General features: G+C 38.2%; 1 protein-coding gene across 2 annotated transcripts in view; it reads left to right on the forward strand.

Moving 5' to 3' along the window:
- plcg2 (phospholipase C, gamma 2) overlaps nt 1–24,473 on the forward strand; it is a 43,856-nt gene that overhangs the window by 3,398 nt on the left and 15,985 nt on the right. Inside the window, exons 1-18 of one of the 2 annotated variants that reach the window (XM_044356597.1) lie at nt 476–642; nt 7,992–8,183; nt 10,148–10,297; nt 12,707–12,800; nt 12,885–12,932; nt 13,169–13,253; nt 13,496–13,576; nt 13,674–13,717; nt 13,832–13,904; nt 15,801–15,902; nt 16,126–16,244; nt 17,920–18,005; nt 18,337–18,454; nt 20,449–20,617; nt 20,732–20,827; nt 22,613–22,699; nt 23,407–23,576; nt 23,955–24,155. In XM_044356597.1, coding sequence (XP_044212532.1) covers nt 8,000–8,183; nt 10,148–10,297; nt 12,707–12,800; nt 12,885–12,932; nt 13,169–13,253; nt 13,496–13,576; nt 13,674–13,717; nt 13,832–13,904; nt 15,801–15,902; nt 16,126–16,244; nt 17,920–18,005; nt 18,337–18,454; nt 20,449–20,617; nt 20,732–20,827; nt 22,613–22,699; nt 23,407–23,576; nt 23,955–24,155 — 1,907 coding nt within the window. In that variant the 5' untranslated portion in view covers nt 476–642; nt 7,992–7,999. Of the gene's footprint in view, nt 1–475; nt 643–7,991; nt 8,184–10,147; nt 10,298–12,706; nt 12,801–12,884; nt 12,933–13,168; nt 13,254–13,495; nt 13,577–13,673; nt 13,718–13,831; nt 13,905–15,800; nt 15,903–16,125; nt 16,245–17,919; nt 18,006–18,336; nt 18,455–20,448; nt 20,618–20,731; nt 20,828–22,612; nt 22,700–23,406; nt 23,577–23,954; nt 24,156–24,473 lie in introns of those variants that run through there. The other variant, XM_044356598.1, reaches the window with a different exon arrangement.

Here is a 24,473-nt window from a genome sequence, read left to right on the forward strand (position 1 = left end):
CATTAGACTGTGGTATTACTCATTTTACCTAAATATAGGTCTGAATACTTCCACCACTGATAAAAGTCGTTTCTTCCCTTCTCACTCAGCTAGGATTAATTATTTTATTAAGCGTCTAATGACCTTCAGGACCACTTTAATGGACAATTCGGAGTCCTCGGACCCTACATTGACAACCACCTGTGAAACAGGTTGAAGAGTTGTGTCTAAACGGACGCAGCTTTCTCTACGTCCACAAACTGCTCTCAGCAGCAGTGCACTGAGGGGCTTTTACATTACACACATTTTTTAAAAGAATGAAAGCTCTAAAGTTTAAAACATGTATAATGAAAAATACAACAGCATTAGTCTTCATCCTGTCAGGTCAGAGTGGCCGATGCCACTTGCATAGTGTACTTTGCATAGATACCGTCCTTGCTTCCGGACTTTTTTTGTTTTTTATGACATGTAGGCTATGCCTATAATGCTGGTTAACTTTTACTTCCTTGTACACTCAGATAGAGGAACTGACCGTTTTGCGGCTGGCCTTTTTGTCAACACTCCACATCCTCCCCAGCTTCATTTCATAACTTTCAAATCATGATTAGATAGAAAACAAGCGGCAACTTCGTCGAGCTGAAAAGAATCGATTTCACTCATAAGGTACGTCTTTTACTTTTCTTTAAATCCTTTATTTGTGCGGGTTAAACAGCCTGTGCAGCGGCAGAGTTAAGAAAGAAGAGAGGGGAAATCCGCTTTTTACTGGCAGCATATCTGCTGGTCTGCAGATGATGAGTCTGACCAGGCGGCTCGGTGCAGCTCACAGCATGGGGTGTATGCGCTCCCTTTCACTGTACCATGCCGGTAACACCTGCTGTACTCACACACACACACACACCAGTCTGTTTGTTACATGCACCACATTATACTTGCATCCATGTTCATGTTATCGTCTAATGATGAACATTTAGTGTTCTCAGGAGTAACCCTCCTAGAGCCAGTTAAATAAGAAAGAAAAAAAAGGATTAATCAGAATAAATAGCACAACTAAGTGTAGTAGCCTGCTTATAAAAGATATTTTAATGCTTGGAGTATTTAATGTATCCTTATACCATCATATGCAAAGTTATAGAGAACTTTTTTAAATTGTTCTATATATACTATTTCTAATGTTCCCTTTGTTCAAAAATGGTTCGTTATGAAGCTAAAGTGACCCCTTATCGGATCTACATAGAACCATTTTTGCATATTTTTCCAAATAAAACTTAACAGTGTAATGTTACACTCAGTTGCTAGTTTATCCACTTAACGTGCGGTCTAATACAAGAGTCCTGCAATAAAACGTTCCGTTTTCCCTTCAACTGTTTTAGATAGATGTTGATTCAACTTAATGGTCATTTACGAGGGTGTAGTTTGCTTTCAAATTGTGTTGTACTGTGATTTTTTTCTACTCATTTATTTAAAAGGGGTAGACGAAATATTTGATGTGATTGGTTCTGGGACTCATCTGATCCACTCAAAAACTGTGCTGTGAAGAAAAAAGGTTGTACAGAACCAGAACCAGCACCTTAACAGACTACACCTTGTTTTCTTCTGTGTGTACAGTGCTATTTGGTATTGCTAACAAAACAAGGAACTGTGAATGTCTAAATAATTAGCTAAAAATTAACAATAGGTATTTCTAAATGCTGTCATGCCATTAACAAAGAATGATACTCTTGAAGACCAGATTGACCCTTTTCACAGCAGACATTTTGACTTGTCATAGCGGGAAATGCACAGGTGTAAATAATAACATTAATGGTGGCTCTGTTCCAGTTAGTGTCCCTGTGTGTCAGTGAGTGAACGTGCTCAATACCAGAGCCATGCAACTGACTTACCTAAATGGAATGCAGCCATCATTAATGTTAGTCATGGTGGGTTAGAACCAAATGATTTACCTCCTAGCCAAGCAGCTCTAGTACTCAAGCTTCTTTAATTGTAGACATATGAAATGTACGGATAATTGCTTTTACAATTTTATTATTGTATAGTTTGTTTAAACACGCTTGTCTAGCCTTAGCCTGAAGTGAGGTGTTTGGTGAGATTTGAGGAATATGACCTCTACTTTAATTTTTTTTTGCAGGTGAGCTTAAAATTCAGTTGAACTCCTGCATTAGTCAAATTTTGGCATTTGGGAGGCAGAGGAATTCAAAAACAAACTAATAGATAGCAACACTGACATGTTTTTTGCCTGATAATGTTTATGGCTAACAGTAAAAAGTTCCATCCATCCAATAAACACGTAGCAACATTAGCATTCAAGGTGTGTCAGTTCACCTGATAAATGTTAGTCCAATATTAATTCTTGTTTTAACCCCGTTTCTTTCTTCACCAAGTTCTGAGAAAAATGTCCGGTGCTTAATTTGCTAAAGGTTTCACTTTTGTCACCAGTAGTTTTGAACAGTTTTATGCTGTTTTTAGCTGAAAAAAAGCTGCCTGCTGAGGTTAATGAGAGCGTTGAGACTGAATAAAACAGTGAATGTGCTATAAAACCAAAACAAGGAGTTAAAAAAGGCTAAAAAGCTCAGTAGAGTAGCAGAGTTTGTTTTCTGTGGTTATGCGCAACCTCTTCCACATTGCATGCTGAACATTCGATTCAATGTTAAAATCCAGCAAGAGCAAAATGAGCTTGAACCTCTGAATCTATCAGAATGCTCTTTTAATTTTTTCCCCTGTTTTATGAGCCCCCTGGTTGTTTGGTTGAGCACAATGTTGTTTTCTTCTACCTTCATATTCTTTGTTAAAAAATGTGTTGATGGAGCTTAAATGAATGCCTTAAACCAGTGTGATTGGTTTGGTTTTGCCAAAAAAAAGATACAAAAAGGTTTGCTGGACCACTCTATTGTGTATCATCTGTATCATCCTGTTTTCTTTTGCCTTTTCACACTAAGGCTTAATTTAAGCAGTAAAATGAATTCTGTTGCACAATTAATGCATCTTGACCTGGTGATTGTGCCACTTGCTGCACCCAGTGCAGCAATACTGAGGAAATTTGATCTTTTTTAGCTTAACCAGAGTTTATCGGGACATGTGTTTGTGTGTGTATGCATTCCCAACAGAGCAAACATGTTAAAATCAAGCAAAGTGGATCATCACGTTCTTGTTTCATATAAACACTGCTTTTCCTGAAGCGGGTGTGTTTGTACAAGTGTGATGTGAACATATATGGCTGCATTGGCACAGTATTTGTATCATGTGTGATTGCTGGGTCAGTATGAGGAAATTAGTGAGTCTCAGTAGGGCTGCAGTGAATCCCTATAGGGACAGTCCCTTCACAGGGGTAAATGTTTCTGCAGGAAAAACGGGATAAAAGGATAATAGTTATGTAATAATGTCAGTTAATTATTAACTTCACTTGAGAACACTGAGGAACGCTCTTTAGTTTTTATCTTTCAGGTCTTTTAATATATGCACAACTGTAGATAAAAGCAGATAATGGATATTTACACTACATATGTGGTGTCACATTTATTTATATTAAGCAAGACATTTGTGTGCACCTGCAGATATGTAGTGATATTTTAGTTTTTCCTGAATTCTTCCGTGACCTCATTCATTTTTAATCACATCTTAATATAAAGAAGGGCTCCAAGCTTCTTTTTGGATTAAAAAAATATTGAGAAACTCACCATAGATGTGCTTTATTTAAAGGATATTGTGTCGATTACACATTATCTCTTTTACCGTTTAGAATCGTACAATGTCCACAGTATATTTTGTTGACATTTTATATCATAGTTATTTTCAAATTCAACAGAACTCTTCCTTGTTGCACTGTTTTGTTTTGATATCCTGCTGGTCATTTGCAAGTTAAATACTAGATATTGTGGCGTACCAGGTTGAATTCCCTTCAACATTACTCTAACTCCACAACTGTGCGCCCAGGTCGACTATTTCTAATGAACTTTATCTTACACTCTCAATGTTCTACATGTCCATTGGTTAAATGACTTATACCCACTTTGAATCAAACCCTATCCTCATTGCCACCATCTTACCTGTCCCCTCAAAATGGTGACACACTGTAGTTATAAAATACATGATTGACAGAGAGAATAAGTGATAGTGTTGAAATGAAGGCAAGAGATTGATCATATAAAATGAACTGAGGCAGAAAGAGCATGGTCACAATAAGATATGTATCTGAACTCTTAGCATTTGCATGTGATATTAATACTGCTGTCGTACATGAGGAAAAGCTGGTGACAGTTGTAAGGGCCCACAGCAGGGGAGGACATAGATATGTATATTCTCATAGATATGTATGACCTTGAAAGGAGCTTTCCAAAGTTTGACAAAAAATAACCCTGATGACATCATCAGGGTATCTCAGCTTGGGGCGGAGGAAGCAGAGAGCGTCTAATGAAAGATGCTGGTGAGTAGCATTATGGGAAATGTAGGATGCAGTGATTTTGGAGCTTGACCCATACTAGAGACTAAAAGTCAGGATATCTTGGCCTCTGCTCTTTCAGTTTTAACCACTCTTTTTAAAATCTGTCTCTTGTAAATCCCCCAACTTTATGGAAGTGCCACTAAATTGCTGCAGTTCCCCATAAACCTTCCTATTGACCATTTCGCTGGAAGAGGTGAGAAGTGGAAGGGCCGGTTTATGCTCGATCTCATTAAGGCAGGATTCAGGGATGATCAAAGATGGACCACCAAAATGAAAGTAAAGCTTAAAAGGATCCAGCACATGTGCATCAGTGAAGTGTTATCCTGTTGATAGTGATCATAGAGACCATTAATATCAGGATTTCTTTTTACCTGCTTAGCTATATGATAAGCTGTTTATTAGCTCAGTTGTCAGGTTTATTTGAAAAAGTAAAATATATCATAACTGGTTGCGTTGCCTGGCAGAGAATCTTCTGTCGTTTTTTTGGGACATTCCCTTTATTTCTATATTTTTGAGTGCTAGTTAGAATAAAATGGCTTCTACTATAGATCCTTTTCCTTCAGCTGCCTTTGTCTCATTTCCCTCAGCCATTGTCACTGCTATTTCTAATATCCCTTGGTTATGGTTATGCCCATCCCAATGAAATGGAGTGTAGATAAGAAAAACAAAGCGGCGCCTAGTTTCCACAAATTTGCATGAGGCAAACCTGAATGAAAATGTGTCTCCCTTAGTTAGAACTGGTTTTGTCCTCAGCTGCCTTTACGTCAATAGACTCTAAAAATGAGTTTTAGCTAGAAAAGGCTGCAACAAAGCAAAAATAGAGGTGCGGTGGATTTTCTGTATAACTTCCACCTATTCATCAGAACATTTGTGGTTGAGGTCAGCTTCCTACTGCTGTCCTAATGAAGGAGAATCCAGACACAGGGAGTTAGCAGGTTAACAGGTCATCACACAGCTCAGTTTGTCACACATTCAACTTTATGAATATTTAAAGCAGATATTTGTGTAGACGTAGTGAGGCAACAGTGAAGAAGGCGTACATTGGGCATGTTTCTGAGTCAGCTGTTTGGTTTCTATTCTCTTCTTCTAAAAACTTGAATGTGTCATCCAGTAGAGATACTGCAAATGGGATCAGACAATGAGGGAACATACAGAAGAGGGACTGTGAGCCAGAACGCAAGCTGAACTGAGTCCATGTACAGTACCTGCAGTCTGCTTTACTACCACAGCTGAAGTGATTGGTTGCGGATCAATTGAAAATTAATTAACAACTGTTTTGGTAACTGAATAATCTTTTCAGTCATTTTTCAAACATTCACTGGTTACAGCCTCTCAAATGTGACCATTTTCTGCTTTTTATCTTTACATATGATAGTTAACAGAATAAATTTGGTCAACTAAAACAAGGAATTTGAGTATGCCTCCTTGGCCTCTGGGAAATAATATTTAACAAATATCAATTTTCAGACATTTTATAGACAATGTGATCAATCACGAAAATAATATGCTCCTTAATTGATAATAGAAAGTCCAGTTCTGTAGATTAAATGAGGATAAAAACATTAAATGACAAAGAAATGTCACTGTATGGCCCTCTGGGACACAGGTGTCAGGCCCAAAGTCCACAATAGCAGAATTACCAAAACAAGAGCCTGAGATTTCTTGGTGACCATTATTAGGGGGTGAAATCAGGAAAAGACTGGCTTTTTTTCCAAACTTTAAACTGTTATATTGTGGAGAAAATAAGGTGGCTCTTTCATCATGACTGAACTGACTCTGACTGAAAGTCATCTTGATGGGTGGCAACGACAGGGGGATGACAAGTCAAGTTGAGTTCATAGGAAGTAGGTCAATATATTACTCATTACAGTAGAGAATGTTACTGTCTCTATGGACATTAACGGATTAAGAATTCAACAGAGAAACTGCAGGCAAGATAAAATGATTTCTTTAATACTGTAGTTTTGTGGTCCAAGATGTCCTGTAGTACCTGCCATACATTTATATTTCTCTATGAGGTGTATGTTTTTATCTCTTTATATCCTCATCCATATGCACAATCCTATTTCCTCAAATGATATCAATGCTGCATAGCCTTCTGAAGAATTTATTCAGAGTTTGTTAACTAGACAAAAACTAAATGTTTAAACTCATCCACTATTCCTAGGTTGGTCACTGTGTTTACGTCTTAGCTGGACTGGAATGCACCATGATGTTAGAGCACAGGAAATTCTACTCTGAGGTTTAAACATGTTTGAAAACAGTATACATCTATTTAATAAATCATGAATCACTGCACAAAACAGATGTGCCACCAGATACTAGTCTAATGTGAGAAACAAGACAAAAAGTAGTAATACACCTTCTTCAGTCTGTCATTAAAGAATATAACACTGAATGTTGAATACTCAAGTCATTTAAGAATATTGATGAAACTACCTGATGAAACAAAAATCTTGAAAGTCCCTTCCAGTATCTTCCTGCAGTAGCACAACCAGACAATTCGTCATCCACAATGATGCCCTCAATTAGTGACACCCACAGACCAAAAGATCCGTTTGAAAGACACTTCTACATGAGGAAGCTTGTTTGCAGTTGCACTTGTGGGAAAAACTTGCAGGACCCATAAATGTGTCACAGGAAGATCGTTTTACTCCTCTGGCCGCTGCCTGTTACTGTAAGGGGCCAATAACCTTCCACAGTAACAGCATGTCACATGATTACTGCAGGATGGTTGCTGAGTAATGTGTTTTAACTGTACAAAGAACACTCCACTGAAACATTTTCATTTTCATTTCTGGTGCCCAAGCTTGACCCTGGCACTGTAGAACCCTGTGGACTCAGTTTACCGTCTGTAGTTAGCGTTTAACCCTCAAAAATCTGAACTCTAGGTATTTTGTACATTGTCATTGTAAAAGAAGACCAGAAATATGTTTATTTTGCATTCAACTGTCTGGTTTAGAGGACACAAATAGCTTTGGCTTAATTTGAACACATTTTACATGTGTTGATGAGTGTCAAGTTGATTAAAGAGGCACTGTAATGATTTGGAATTGCACTTCCATAAAGTTAGGCGACTCACAAGAGATGGATTAAAACAACTAATCCAAATCAAAGCAGCAGAGACCAAGATATCTTGACATTTAGTTCTAAGTCAAGGTGTAAAAACACTGCATTCTACATTTCCCATAATGCAACCAGCAGCATCTTCTCTGTAGACGCTCCCTTCCTAATCACCCACATTGCTTAAATTATACAGTCCCAGTTATAACTGAAGCTTTCTGTTGTACATTTGTAGTCTCTAAACCCCAACTGAGATAACCCAGATGACATCATAAGTGGTTATTTTCTCACACAAAGCTCCTCAGAAAAGCCACGGAAGCCACCTTTATGTGTAAAATCAATGGAGAGCCCCTTTAAAGCTATTTAAAGCTTCCAACACATATTTTTTTAGATGGGAGGAATGCACTGCAGAACATGGCACATGAAACAAGTCATGATTTTGATAGTCACCATCAAAAGCAGGAAATATGTGATCAGTCAGTAAATGAAATAATCTCTCTCTGTACTGTCTCAGTTGCAGAGATGGCTCATGGGGGGCAGCAGGGGGAGATGACGGAGTACAAGAAGAGTATGATCAAACGGGACATGGAGATGGGCGTGGTCATGACGGTATTCCGGCAGAAGGCGGAGCGGCTCACCGTGCAGGTCATCATGGAGACCCGGCAGGTGGCATGGACACGCACCGCAGACAAGACTGATGGTGTCTGTGAGTATATTTATAATCAGAACTAACCATCATCATCAGTTTGTTTAATATGTTTTAAAACACAATGACAACAGCTCTTCACTATTTAAACCACTGGGCTTGTACATATTTTATAATTAGTTGGCTAAATTACTATGTATAGCATTTGTTAGCGATAAGATCCCGTTTCATGCCATTCATTTTACATTATATGCATGATGAACATGGTGGTGGTAAGATCTACTGTCACTTCTTAATAACACATATTGATTATTGACATATTATTGATGATTAAATTGTCTATCTGACTGGACCCATTTATAGGAGTATTTTTAACCAGTAATGGCATTATGGAGCAAAGTCCCAGTCCCACTCAGTCCCTGGTTTGTTTGTATTCCTGCTGCCTGTTTCCTTCTATTCCACTGATCGATGGTGATGGCAGAAGAAGAAGAATAGCAATGTGTCTGCAAAGACAGGAGGAAGAAGAGTTTAAGCTAGAGAAGATGGATGTAAACAATATACACTTTAGAATATTAAAAAAATAACTGTTTTGCAATTTTTTATCAGGAAGTAAATGTGTTTTGATGAGAAACAATAAATCTAAACAGAACTCTGTTTGCTTACACGAAAATTCCATTGAGCACCTTTAAAGTCGCAAACCCGCTTTAAAAATGTCAGTTCATTAAATTATACGAATGCACCACAAACATAATTCCATTCACTTCCAGCCTATAGAAAGTGGCAGAAGTCTCAGAGGCAGATATGAAAATCTGCAAACCAAAACTTGAAGTTTGGTGTAAAAAAACAAAAAAAGTTGAAGTGGAAGAAAATCTGATTATTCTTTAATATAGTGTAAGTACCAAAGTGTTATACTTTCACCAGTATATATTCACTGTTTTGTGTCATGTGCCATGATATGTTAGTTATGTAATCAAGCGGAAATCACCATGGCTGAATGGTGAACTTGTTGTGCAAGTGCTATAAGATGCACTTCCATTGAGTACTGGATACTTAATTTAAAAAACTCAGACCACACTGAAGGAAATACTTTTTAAAAATACAGTCAATAAATCTTTCCCACAGGAATTGTGTTTTTTAATTTTACTACTTTTAAAGTGCTCCTTAATGGGATTCTGAAAAATATTGTTCCTTTAAAAAGATATTAAGGCTTATAGAGTGTGGGATGTTTGGAGGCATGCTAGCTTGATTGAGAGGTCTTTTAAGCTATCACACATCCTGGTTAATAGTTACTACTTGCTCTACCCTGTTGACCAAACTTTGACTCTGTAGTCCAAGCCAGATTCTTTATCTTAACTTTTCTTATCATGTTGGCCAGAGAGCAGCTTTCACTGGTGCAGGCGAGTTTTCAGTGCCTTTCTCTGTTGACGATATTGGCAGAGGCCGGAGTTAAAGCTGCTTATGTCATTTCCTTCAATCCCCACATTTTCCTAGTGACAAACCTGACTCTCAGCCCAGCTGCTTTGCAGCTGAGTTATCACCAGCATACTATAATAATTTCCAACTTTAAAGTAAACCTGAGTTTGAGATCTGGAAAGACTGGATTTCTGCTTGAAGCATGCTATTCAATATAGCCCTTTTGGAGAACTGGCTAACAGTATGCAGCTCCTGGGCAATAGTACTATAGGTTGGTGTGTGATGTAACTGTAAGGGCTCTACAGCATTTAGATACTATTTGTAGATATTTTGTGAATGTGTTTTAGCACACTAACTTGCCAACATCACAGTGTGTCAAAGTGCGAAACTAACCATGCCCTAAAGAAAGCTAACTGTCACTTCATGCCTGAAGTAGAGACAGCGTGAAAACTGAAATGTGTGAAACTGAAACACAACTGTTTATCACTTATGTTTTGTGAGTCATACTACATGTTAAATTATTTATTTCCTACAGATGCTGCCACAAACAGTAATTAACCTCCTTCAAAAATGATAACCACTACAAACGTGTTTGTGTTTGTGTTTTTCAGTGGACCTATTTGAGATCAGAGAGATTCGTGCAGGGAGGAACTCCAAGGACTTTGAGCGCTTTAAAGATGGCAAGGACAAACACAATGAGAATACCTGCTTCACAGTCTTCTACGGCTCACAGTTTGTTCTCAACACCTTGAGTCTAGGAGGTAATGTGTTTTATTGTTTCTGTGGCCTCATATGTTATAGTCTTGTGGATACCTGAGGAATGAATTTTGAGCTTTAAGTAAAATTCATTTACAGGGTTTTTGTATGGTCAATGTTTCCAACAAGAGTGCCAACAACTCTGAGATAAACCTCCCAGTATGTTGATTTTCAATCTCTAAGTTTGACCATTGTTATTTAAAGGAATAGATGAGAGGAACAATACTAATCATATGTCTTTGTGTTAAGTAGCAGGAGGAAACAGCTTGCCTCGTTCTCTCCAAAATTAAAAAAATATATGTGTCAGCACCTCTAAATCTGAGCTGAGTAAAGCTGGGAGGAGTGGCCAAGATTGTCACTAACATGAGAATAGATGGTCCACCTTAAGTGAGCCTGGTCAGGTTGTCGCTAACTTCGGGGCTACATAACGTGTTGCTGTCTTTTTTGCCATTAATAGTAGCTTAAAATATATATTAATGACTTTTAGGCCATCATTATACATATTTACCTATTTTACAGAGCCGCTGGTACAGTATTTGCTTGTTTACTCTCCAGCAGCAGCTCGGTCCATGTTGGGGTTTTGCAGTCACCAGCTACTAGACTCACTCACTGAACGCAACTCACGTGCTACAGAGATGCTACAGAGATGGAATCTGGGAAACATAGTCCAATAGCAAGCAAAGGTATCAGGATGAAGTAAACTCCCAAATTCCCACTTAGTTTAGTAAATGCAATAGTTCAGACCACTGAGCAGGATTCATAGGGGAGACTTAAACAAAACCCTCAAAAAGTGTTGTGTTTATGTGTGAGATATTTCAAAAGTGGAGTAAGGTATATATCTTTTCAGTTACATAATTTGTAATTTGTGTAATGTAATAATTTATTTAGAAATTATTTATTTGGGTGGGACAACTTCATATTTTTCAGAAGTTGGAGGGGACTTGTCCCCCCAACCCCACGGGAACTGTGCCCATGCTCTGGTGACTCTCTGTAAAGCCATCTTAAGGCAGCAGGTATCTGTTCTATCTGCAGTCTAATTGGAATGATGTTTTGCACTGTCAAGCCACAGTTACACATGCCAAATCCGCTGGTTAAGCTGTGTGCAACCAGCAGCAGAATGTTGCAAAATAACCACATAAACATCCTTGTTTATGTGTACATCAGACTTATCGGTGATGATTATTTATTCTGGGGCAGCTGCAGTCTGCATGTCGAAGTGTCCTTCGGTATGATACTGAACCCCAAATTGCTTCTGATGGCTGTGCCAAAAGTGTGTGAGAGCATGTGGGAATGCATTAGATTCCCCTCCTGATAAGTAGGTTGGCACCTTGCATGGTAGACCTCTGCCGTCAGTGTATGAACGTGTGTGTGAATGTTGGCATGCAGTGTGAAGCACTTTAAGTGGTCGGAAGACTAGAAAGGTACTATATAAGTGCAGACCGTTTACCGTTTTGACCATTTTTAATGCAAATGTAGATGTGTGGCTGTGAGGAGCAACATGTGATAGAGATTCTTTAGGTTCAATTTTGTACAAAAGTGTGTTATTTTAAAAACCCCAATCATTTCCAAGATCATGTGTATAACAGTCAAATCCAATGGATTAGAAATTTAAAAATAATTTCAGAAAAAAATACAACATGCAAAATACTAAACCACATTTTATATATGGCATTATGGAGGTATTTAACCCCAGATGGTTGTTGTATGGATCATTGTGATGATGAGTAAAATCGCAAACTATTATGCACGGAAAATGTGGTGTTTACTGGATCATCAAGGTGTCCAGAGAGAGGAATTCAATTTAAAAAGAGTCATCATCTGCTCTTGGCAGTATATTTAAGCTGATGTATTCATATTGTAAACTTTTTAAATCCCGCACAGCAACAAGTTTCCTCTGAGTAAAACCCAAACTGTCAGTGTGTCATGACGGAGAAAGCCCTGTGTTTAAAAGGGATGAAAGTAGCAAATGTGTTTGGCCACAATTGTCACAGCCTCCAGCACACCCGCCTGTAAAGTATGATAAAGTATTCTTTCTGATCCCACACTGTAACCAAGTGAAAAATACCAAAAGTGCACAGGGCATTCCCCCAGTGAGCTGTGCAGGGGGCACTTGACTGTGACCTGCACCATGTGCTTTGTTCATGAAAATAGGGCCCTCAGTTGTTTCTTTTTTGATTTTGTGAACTCATTATTAATCTGTGTCACATTTCCTGTTCAGTCCACCTTTTGATCCAGGAAGTATGCAGGACTGTTGAGCATGCTTCTGGTGTGAACAATCTAATCATTATCTAGTTTGTTTTAGGAGTAAACAGCAGCTCTGACCTTCGTGATGTTTTAAAAGCAGATCCACCGCTCATCATCCCACAGTGATGAGCATCTATTTAATAATTCTTTATGTTTTGCTCGTTTCCCAGCTGATTCTGTGGAAGAGGCGCAGAAATGGCTGGTAGGACTTGAACTGCTGAGGAGGGAGACACTGCAGGCTCCTACTCCAGTTCTTATAGAGAGGTAGACACATACACACACACATACACACACACACCGTCATTAGACTCCTCTAGTCATTGATTTCTTTGTCTTATTTTCTTCCAGTTGGCTGAGGAAGCAGATGTATTCAGTCAATCAGACCAAAACAAACAGGTACTGTGCTCCTCCACTTCTTGCCCTCTGACTGATCTGGTTACTCAGTCAGTTATACTAACATAAATCATGAAATATACATAAATCTATACATAAATCATAAAATCAGTAGTGTGTGGTGTGACTGTTATGATATGACTTGACAAGACCTTTCTCCTATTACTACTATGTGCTTTAAAATCCATTAAGATCTGCTCTGATCCACTGCTGACTGCATGTTCTGTCTCCATTCTCAGCATCTCCATGAAGGAGCTGAAGGCTCTGCTTCCTCTGCTCAACTACAAGGCACCCAGCTCTCGCACTCTCAAAGACAGATTCCTGGTACTCTTCTTCTTTTCCCTTAATGTACCCTCATCAATGTCACAAAAGAGTTTGCTGTTTTCTAGTTAGAGCCTCTGTGGGTGATGACGGCCAATTTAGCCTACAAACTTTACATAAACACCCAAACTGCATCACCTCTGTCATATCAGAGGTGGACAAAAGGCTGATCAGATACATATTCCAGTTTTCTATAGGTGCTCTGAGAGTCTTACTGAGTGCTTTTTTACACTCTGCTTTCACAGGAAGTGGGAGCAAAGAAAGACCGCCTGGACTTTGAGCAGTTTCATAAATTGTACAACCTTATAATGTTTGAACAGAATGAAGTAAGTATAAATTGATCACATTAAAGTAAATATTAATTGTATTGCACATACGTTTTTTACAGCATTTTTAATTGTGTTGGGGTTTTTTTAAACTCAGATCCTTGATGAATTCAAAAAGGAATCATGTGCTTTTATTCTGGGGTGAGCTCCTGTTTCTCTCATCTTTGCTAATATCTCATTGTGTGGAGTAAGGATGTAAGGATAGTGGTTTGTCAGAGTGGTTTGACTGTGTGTGTACCCTCCTCCACTTTACAGTAACACAGATAAGCCCGATGCCTCAGCAGTTTTGCTCCATGACTTCCAACGATTTCTCATCTACCAGCAGAAGGTAAAATAATCTACAGTGAATGATAAGTACACCAGACAAGAGAGGTGTTATCGTAACTTTGCATGTCTGACTCATTTTTTATCTGCTTCTGTGTGCTTGTCAAACAACTCTTCACTCTTTGCCATTCCCCATCATTTTTTACTGTAACAAATTATAGCTGCAATTATTTATTTTTTTATTTTATTTTTGATTAATCCCCGAGTCACTTAAAGTAAAAAATGAAATAAAAACTAGGCAGCTTTTGAAACGTTGCAAAGTTCTTAAGTTGATAAGAACACCACTGAGCTTTCTAATTGATGTGGTAATTAAGATATAAGTTGGGTTTGAATGTTTTTAGCTACAGGTTTTATGACTCAAGATAAAATGCCTAGACCTGGCAGCACTTGTTCAGAAGTATACTGGGGGCCTATAATAAGAATCAAACTCTTGTCAAAGTTTAATTGGAGAAAATGATTTGCCCTCCAATTTTTTACATTAGCTACACAGTCCTGTATTATATGCAGCATGCCAGAGTCAGTTAGCTTCATAGGAAGGTACTGACCTTGTGCATTTCAGCAACAGGAAGGTGCTCCGACTCTGTAATTTTGTGTTGTGGGGATATGTCGTTTATGTTCATTGACATCTGCTGCTTGTGGTCACCTTGCACCTCCATTTGAGCAACTATCTGAACAGTTTTTAAAAAGAATGTACAGTGGGAAGGATTGACAGAGCTGAAAGAACATGCCGGACTTTGTTTCAGTGTGACAGAAATGTCGACAGCTATTTTCATTCACGATTCTAATTACATCACTTCCCCCACACAGCACGTGGATCAGTTGCACGTTACTTTTTTAATGATCATAGTGACTGTTGACAATGTGTTGAGTTTTATTATGTGTTCATAACAATATGATATCATAACAGAAAATGTCTGAGTTTGGTCTTTCTGAAACTCAGGCATTCTCATATTTCTTCATCCAAAACAGAGAGTGCACAGTTGAGACTCATTTGGTTAGTTGCAGTATTACACTGCACAGTCAAGTTTTCCATTGCATGGTCTTATTGTAGGTTAACAAGCTGATTGTTCCAACTTATATTATTAATAAAATATGTGTTAATAAAATATATGTACTGTGTTATTACTGTAGTTGGTGAAACGGTTTTAAATTATGTTATATCAGATTTCAGACTAATGAAGTACAAACCATCTGGTTTAGTGATGATTTGTGAAGAACACAAGTAATGGCAATAACTTACTAAGCATATGAGCTATTTTTTTCACCATAGAAACAGCTACACAAAGTAAATTAATTGAGCTAGTTGAGCAAGTTGTAAGCCAGTTGCCGAAAGTAACTTTGCAGATCATTTTTTTAATCTGATTTCTGTGGTGGTTGTGGTTGTGTCAGGTCACATGACCTCCTCAAATATGTGAATGTGTGTTCCCAACTTTGAGAAATATATAGCAGGTCATGTGAACTGATTAGGACTGCAACATTTTACTTGTATTTATTGTAGCCAGGAAGTTAAGAGACAAAACGGGAAATGAAACATTGAAAAAATGAGCGTGCTGCTTAGGCGTCCATAGCTGTGTGTCGTCAACATAAAAGGAAATCAGGTGCAGTGAATGATATTGTCCAGAGGGAGCATTTATAGGGAAAATAAACTAGGATCCAGGACTGACCCTTGGGGTACCCCAAACATAAATTTGGTCAATGAAGAGACATGACATCACAACTTTATTCTTACTGAATAAAAGGATGACAAACATGTTGTTTTGTTTATAGCCTGTTTTTCTTTTTGCCAGTTTGAACGGAGATTAAATCATGTGATATCCTCTTTTAAATACAAACACAGCAAATTAATAATAGTTTATACAATTACAATTCCTCTCTCTGTCTCTCTCCCTCTGCCCATCAGGAACAATGGGCCAGTGATCTGAACCAGGTCAGAGAACTGATGACCACCTTCATCGACGACACCATGAGAAAAACCAATGACCCAGAGTTCACCGTCAGCGAGGTATTCTGCTCTGTTCCTGCATGTATTGTGTGTGACAGAGATAGAATATGCAAAGCTATAACAGACTGTGATAGACAAGAGAGTGTTTCCAGTGGTGTACCTGTTGTGGTTTGGCATCAAGTCAGACATTATGTGATTGTCATTTTATTAATATTAATGAAGTGTGGAGGAACTGTGTGGACGTTTTGTTCAATCTGAAGCCTCTTCTCTGTGTCATTGCTAGTTCCTCAGTTTCCTGTTTTCCAAGGAGAATTCTCTGTGGGACGAGAAGTCCTCAGAGATCAGCAACCTGGACATGAACAACCCTCTGTCCCATTACTGGATCAACTCCTCACACAACACGTCAGTATGACTGCACACACACACACACACACACCTGCGTGCATGCACATGCATGCAAACAAGCACACACACGTTGGCAGCAACTGTGTATAACAGGGAGTGGTAATTCATCTTTGCCATATCTTAGGGATTAATCACTTTATGCCCCAGCATCATGCATCATTATCCGCCTATTCTTAGCTAGCATGGCCAAGTACAAATGTACACAGAGAACAAACAGGACTATTCACATTCTCCTTCTCACTAATCGTAATACAGGAACAATACAACTGCTATGCAATATATGGACTCAGTCAAACTGCATCATACATATCATTTAAGAGGTGGATGTCAGTGACTGGTCACTATACAGTTTGAAATATGATGTGTAATCATTTATCATTTAATTATGTGATTGATAATTTCATTACAATCTTAAACATAATTTAGCTAGGCAGCAGTCAGAAACCACACACACAGACTCTGCAATCTTGATCCCCACATCCATCAAATACACAGAGCGACAGACAAACTTGAGACCATTCATTTAACTGTAGTATTTTATGCTAAAATCTTCCAAAACGCCTTATCACCATTTGTTAACAAATACTTGAAAATATAAGCCTAGATCCCAATAGAAATGGTTAATATGTATGTAAAATCATGTACTAATGCTGTATACTGTAATAGTTATAATCCATTAATGACTTTGGCGTTGTCAGGTTGTGATAAAATCCCGTTCTGTGGTGTTTATACTTCTACAGTATGTTCTTTGAACCTTTGATGAGCTTTGAATCACGGGCCACATGTTTGATTTATTCAGCGATGCAAATGTGTGGCCTGGTGTTGTGCTCATTAACGGCTGTTTCCCTCAGTTAGAGAAACCAATCAGAGCTGTGTAAGAAGGATTACACCTTCCTATAAAGCCATTCATGAAAAATAATTAATAAACACAACTGCAGACTTGATGGATTTATCATTATTTATTGATGAAATATTTACTTTGCAGATGATTGACTAACTTTTACTGATGGTATATTAGAAAGTAAGACCCATGACTCTTTTTTAAAGGGGCACTCCACCAATTTTACACATAAAGGTCAGTTTACTGCCCATACTGTGAAAACAGTTCTACAATGGCAATTTTGTGGCTCTGATGATGTCATTAATGTTATTTTGGCTTGGGGCTTGATGACTTCAAAGTTACAACAGAAAGTATTTGTTACAAACTGGTGGCATGGAGTTTGACAGTCTCTAATGAAAAGACACAATTGAGTTGCATTATGGGAGATGCAGGATCTTTGGAGGATCTCCTTGAATGACCTCATCAACACTTCTAACTGCAGAACAGATCTAGATTTACTTCAGTTTATTTAAAGTGCACATCACCCAAAGAGTCTCTATAAACTTTAAAAGAAAAAAAAAGTTATTAATTAAGAAATATTATTAGATGATGTGGCAGCCCAAAAGTTGTTCTTATTAATGTCTTATGTGTCATCTATAAAGCATTAGTCAATTATTTATTAATTTGTATAAATTAGATTACTAAGTGATACCAGTTATTCCGCTAATTAACCAACAAGCAAACAGGACTAAAAACATCATCTACTCAGCAGATGTAATAATACATAACCAAGTTCTTAATTTTGTGAAATATATATAATCTAGCATGTCTGTGTTGTGTGTTGTTCCACAGCTACCTGACGGGTGATCAGCTTCGTAGTGAGTCTTCCACAGAGGCTTATGTACGCTGTCTGCGCCTGGGATGCCGCTGTGTTGAATGTTAGTATATAGCAGCTCAAATGTACTACACTTGGGTAATGGATGTATTTCATTTCACACTTGCCAGTAAAGTAAAGACCGTTGTTTAATTTTGGGCAGTTTTCCCCAGCACAAATCAAATAGATGAGTGTGTTTATAAACTGTATGTAACACCTGGTTTGAATAATTATTAACAAGGTTTAGGTGTCAGACTATTATCCAGTTGATTCTCAGTGGGTGTTTCTAGACCAGAACCACATTGTGAAAACAAAGCTTGTGACTTTTATTCTGAGGTAGTCTGGTTAACAACACTCAGTATGTGTGTTTTGTGTGTGGTGCTCAATCTGTTCAGTGGATTGCTGGGAAGGACCCGGGGAGCCAATCATCTACCACGGCTGGACCAGGACGACTAAGATCAAGTTTGAGGATGTGGTTAAAGCCATCAACGAGCACGCTTTCGTCACCTCAGTGTAAGAATCGCAAAACACACTGTCTGCCTGTCTGTGTTGTTACACAAACACAATGTCAGTGTCAATGGTTGCAGTTGTTACCAGCTGATATTGAATCCACTTTAAACTTTATAAGCTCATTAATCCCCATTTATTTTCAATGGAGTAGGGAGGTGCCTTTGAGCAGTGGCCTACAGATAAGACTGTAGTTGCACTGATCAGCATCCAGGTCTGAATGTGCATCACCAGTTACATGAAGGGTTTTGTTTCAAAATGTATTCATTGTTCCCCTGATGTTCAAATAACAGTGAGGCTTCATGATTAAGTCCTTTTGGTTTTAAATGTATTAAATTCTGGCCCTGTGTAGCCACATGAAACTCATTTACTCCCATTCTTTTTTATTTGGGGATTTAATGTAAATTTGTCGCCTTTCCTTCTGATTTTAAATTTAAAATCTTTTTACATCCTGAACAAACAAAATTGAATTTCTTATAAGTGCTCTTTTTGTCAAAATGTGTGTCATTGTGTCAAAATTTGTACCCTTTACTCTCAACATCTCTGTCAAACCAAGACACACAGACATCATACACACACCCTTTACAAAGATGGCTGTTTCTCAGCAATCTGTTAAGGATGAGCATCATTAAATCGACTTTGAAATTGTAAAAAAAGACATAACTTTTTTTATAATCATTAAACTTATAACATTTTCTCCAGTAAAAGTAACCCGGTCGCTCTTTTTACAGCCACATCCATGCCTGTGTGTAAGCTGGAAGTGTTGAGAAGCAAATGCAGTATGTAGTAGTATGTAACTCTGAAAAAACAATATGCACAATAAATAAAATATTTTTAGCAACAAGACAAAATCTTCAAGATAGATACACATAATAGTAAGATCAAAAGACGCATTGTTGGTGTAGTGGCTAAGAGAGGTGTCATTTCAAATGTTCCACTTGATATGACTGAGGAGGAAGTAAAGCGAGAGATCAGAGGGGGGAAAGTGCTACATGTCAAGAGACTTCAGACAAACAAAGATGTTGTCTGTGAATGTTGGTGCAATTCGAGAGCACACTTCCTAAAGAGATCAAAATGGGGTGGATCAATTATAGGGTAAGAGATTATATATAAATGCCAAAGAATGGGACACAAAGCCCAACAGTGCCACAGTAAACAAAGATGTGCAAAATATGGAGGTGAACATGACTATGGTAAATGTGCAAAGGACACTAAACTGAGATGCTGTAACTGTGGAGGAGAACATAGTGCTGCGTTTGGGGGTGTGCAGTCCAGATAAAGCAAAAGAGGTACAGAAATACAAAGTAGTCAATAACATATTCTATGCAGAAGCTTTAGAGAGTAAATGATGAAATGCAAAGCACAGTAACATATGAAGAGGTGGTGAGAGGCGGAGAGGGTAAACCAAATGCCTTTTTTTAAGGCCTTTACGCCAGAGAACAAGTAGGCCTAGGATGCAGCAATAAGACAGAACAGTTAGAGCTCCAGTAACACTGCACTCAATGTTTCCATAAATGTGAGGTAAAAGAGGACTCGGTGGTAGTAGAACAGACAAGTTTCATAGCCTTCATTTGTAAAATAATTAATGTGGCTACCAAGCAAGAGAAAAAAGTGATAGAATTAAGACAGTGGCGAATGCAACAGAATTTTTGAGTAGTGAAGACTTGAGAGCAGAAGATATTCATGAAATGTTGAAAGTAAACACTGATGGAAGACCTTAGGGAAATTATTAACATTGTTTTTATGGTGATCCATTTATTACAGGGGAACATGAGAAACCTCATTGCTAAATGGCCAAGAATTTAAAAGATATGTATCAGACTCAGAACCATGACCGGATATCTTATGTGTACAAGAAACCTGGCTACGCCATCTTGACTTTATTATACCAGGATATACCTCAGCTTGGATCTCACAACTAACCACTGTCATTTCTCTCAAATACTACTCATACTGTATATACAAGCGGTTTTCTGTATAACCATCGTGTTGTCCCTCAGGTTCCCAGTTATCCTGTCCATAGAGGAGCATTGCCCGCTGGATCAGCAGCGTCAGATGGCTCGTATCTTTAAAGAGGTGTTTGGAGACAAACTGCTGACTGAACCCGTGGAGCAGATGGCTGAGCAGCTACCTTCACCCACACAGTTGAAGGGCAAGATCATACTCAAGGTAACTGAGCGTAATGATGTGTGATAAAATTAGTCTATAAATGGAGAGAGGGTTTTTGTATTGTATTATAACTCCTGATGGCCATAACCACACTCTCTTGTTGTTCTTGTGCAGCACAAGAAGCTCAGTATGGAGGGAGGAGGAACCAGCAAAGATTTCAGGAAGGGCCAGAAACAGGGAGACCTGGAGATGTGGGACCCTGTGGACCAGGTACTGTAAGGGGTGTCAGATGGGCAGACTCCTTTTACTCCAACAACTCAGATTTGACCCATATTTCCCACAGTTCAGCCAGCAGTTTGGAAAAACACATTGAACATGTGCTGTAATACTTTTACACCTGACCCGATGACTTGTGATATTCCCGATGCATAAATCTTTAGTTGTACTCCAGAATATACATTGCACATACAGCTAAATGTAGTCTGAAACCCTACAGTTAAAATATTTTTCAGGAATATTGCCAATTTTAGTTGATTCACTTTTTTTTAAATTTACTGTAAGGAACAAGTCTTGTCCATTTCAAGTCTAACTGAAGTTAAATACCTTTTTTTCTGGTCTACGACAGCATACATACAGTATCTGCTCTGTCCTGTGTTCTCCTTTGAGAAAAAATCATAAACCAAAAGGGAGAAATTTATCATTTGTATTTTTAAAATATAAAATACTGTTATAAACATAGATGGTTATCAGTCTATGTAGATGGAGTTGCATAAAGCAATAATGCCAGCGTTCATAGGCAGAGCAGACAGTCACATTGACCCTGATAGCATTCTGCTACACAACACAAGAGTCACAGATGCTGAACAACAACCCATATTAGCTTTCCTGCTAAAGTGTCCTTCTTATCTAACTTACAAACAAGAACACACACCTTGTCCTGCACCTTAGCTTGTTGAACGAGCCGCCAAACAAACATCACTGTGGAAAAGTGAACCGCTAATGTCAGTTAGCAGGCTAGATAGCCAATTAGCTGCTCAGCTGTGGCACATTAAATGGCATGTAAACGCACGTATCTGCAAATGTCACTTCAGTCCTGTTAGATGCTGATGTGGTCATTACTCTACAATACCACTACAAACATCTTACTGTCTGTCCATGACATTTAGCTACAGCAGTTTGCTCACTTTGTCTCTCTTTGCCCTGCTGGAGTTCAGCAGTTTTCAGTTTTTCCTAAAGACCTTTTTTCTTCCTGTTAATAATAAAAACTGCAAAAAAACATATCTGCTTGGATAATACAATGCACATAATGAAGAGTAGGGTTTTCAGTCATGTTTGGATTTATTTATTTAATTGATGTTAGCTTCTTTCTTATTCTATGTGGTACATTATATTATATATTGTATATATTATATTATATTTGTAGTCTGAGTGCTGTTACTGTAATAATTCTGCTCACAAGCTCTCAGATAAGGAACTGTACATGGTGGAGGCTAGAGAAGTGAATGGGTGTTTGTGTCAGGGTTTTTCCCTTGCTTGCACCTATTTTGTATGCTGGAAGTGCTGTGTTAAATGTTTCTGAGTGGGAGAGGAGTTGTTATAGTGAAGGTGTCAGTGAGAGTCAGGATGACTGGCATTTGTGGTGTGTGACCCTTTCCTGCTCACACTTGTGCTGTGCTGAGCAGAAAAATAACCTTTAGTGAATTCTCCCACACACATGGCCAGTGAAAGTAATGATGGTTTATTGTTTATCATGATCAGGAAATGTACTGACCATTTCTCTTTTTCATGCACTCAATTACAATAGTCTGGCAGTAAATCTGAAACTGTCAAGAACTTGTATAGCTTATATAATAGATGTTTCATGAAGGGACACTTATATTCTGTTCATATTTTTTGGTTTGGTTTCAGTTATATTGCTGAACGTTATTTATGTTTTTACCAAACTTCCAGGGTGTCATTTTAGAATAGCTTTGCATTGCCCAGAAACTCTGCCTGTGTCAGCAATTTGTGATGCATGTTAAGTTCAATATGTTAATTTTCATTTGTCCTTTTCAGAGGTGGAACAAGCACTACTGTGTGATCTCTGATGACATGTTGTTCTATGCAGAGGAGTATGAGGAGGAGGATGAAGATCCCAGGAAGGTAAAAGAGAGATTGGAAGGTTTCCTTGCAAATCTTTATTGCACTGAATTTTGAATCAATCAACCTCAAGTTATGCAATAGAAAGTATCATAAGTTCTTAATTGTTATAATCAAATTATAAAGATAAGATAAATATAATAAAAACTGTAAAAAGTAAGGAGGTTAAGATTTTTACTGGGCCACCTATGCGGTTGAACCTGTGGAATCTTTGACCAATAGCAGCGCTAAGGAGAAAAGTTTTTATTAGCAGGTCCCCATATGTTTTTTATATCATACATGGGTATGATGATGCACATGTACACATACACATATGTGTACAATACACACCAGTGCCGATATTTTCCCACTTTTCTCTAATCAACAGATGGTGGCGGCGGAAATGTAGCATTATGCCAACAAAGGCAGTGAAGAAGAGCGCTAGCTAGAAAACATGGATGTAAACAATGCAGGTCTCAAAATATTACAAAAATTGGCTTTGTAAATGTTTAATGAGGGAGGAAATGCATTTAGCACATTTGCAAGGTCTCAAGGATACATAATTGTGATAACAATATATCTGAACATAATAATTAACAAATATTAATTAATAAATAACAGTATATATGCATTAAAGCTCACATTTTAAACAGAAGTTATGTTGTCTGTTCAACATAACTTATAACCAACATATGGATGTTTTAAAACAGTGTTCTTCTTGTCTTTCTCAGTATCAGGACCTGCACTGTTCAGAGCCATGGTTTCACGGACGCATGAAGGAGGGCAGGCTGATGGCCGAGCGACTGATCCACGATTACTGTGCAGAGACCGGGGGAAGAGATGGTACCTTCTTGGTCAGAGAGAGTGACACCTATGTCACAGACTTCACCCTCTCCTTCTGGTAGAGTGTCCCATTGCTTGATTTTACAGCCAGCCCAACCAAAAACTTGAGGAGTGTAGTTTTTTGTGTGATACACGCTCTAAATTGCTACTTATTCTGGATGGGGACAACCTTTGTAACCATTACACCATCCCATCTGGTTGTCATATGTTAACTCACATTACCACTGAAATTCAAAATGAAATCACCCAGATTAAATATTTTGCAATATTTTGAAACCCTATCCATATCCAAAACCTAACCAGTAAAGAGAAAAAACACCCAAGGTCTGCAAGCTGCATGTAGGAAGTCAAAATTGTTTGCATTTTGTTCCTTTTATTGCTTTAAGGTTATAAAATAGCATATGTTTTAACATATTGTGTTCTGCATGCATTTCAGGCGCAGTGGAAGAGTCCAGCACTGTCGTATTCGATCTGGTTCAGAGGGAGGACACAATTATTTCTACCTGACGCCAAACCTGCACTTTCCCAGCGTGTACGCCGTGATCCAGCACTACAGAGAAAATCCACTGCGGTGCCAAGACTTTGAGCTGCGCCTCACTGACCCCGTACCCCAGCCCAACCCACATCTAAAAGAAGGGTTTGTCATATATGAACATACAGTACATGAGACCAATACATCACAGGGGGATACCTTGATATAATGTTTGTAAATAAAAACATATATTTAGTATTCCTTAAGATTTATTTAACATTTATTTAAACCCATAGTTAAATAAAATTAAATATCAGTTTCATCTTGATGTGTCCAGTACTGAGATATTGCAGGTTGGAGATGTGCTTAGCTTAGCGTAGCATGCCAAAAGTGAAAGCTTATCTTCCAACATCTTGTCTACATGTTGTATAGTTCACTGGCAAGGTAGTTGACAATACATCCAAGAGTCACCTTTTATTTGCT

The sequence above is a fragment of the Thunnus albacares genome, chromosome 7 (genome assembly GCF_914725855.1).
Source record: "Thunnus albacares chromosome 7, fThuAlb1.1, whole genome shotgun sequence".
NCBI lineage: Eukaryota > Metazoa > Chordata > Actinopteri > Scombriformes > Scombridae > Thunnus > Thunnus albacares.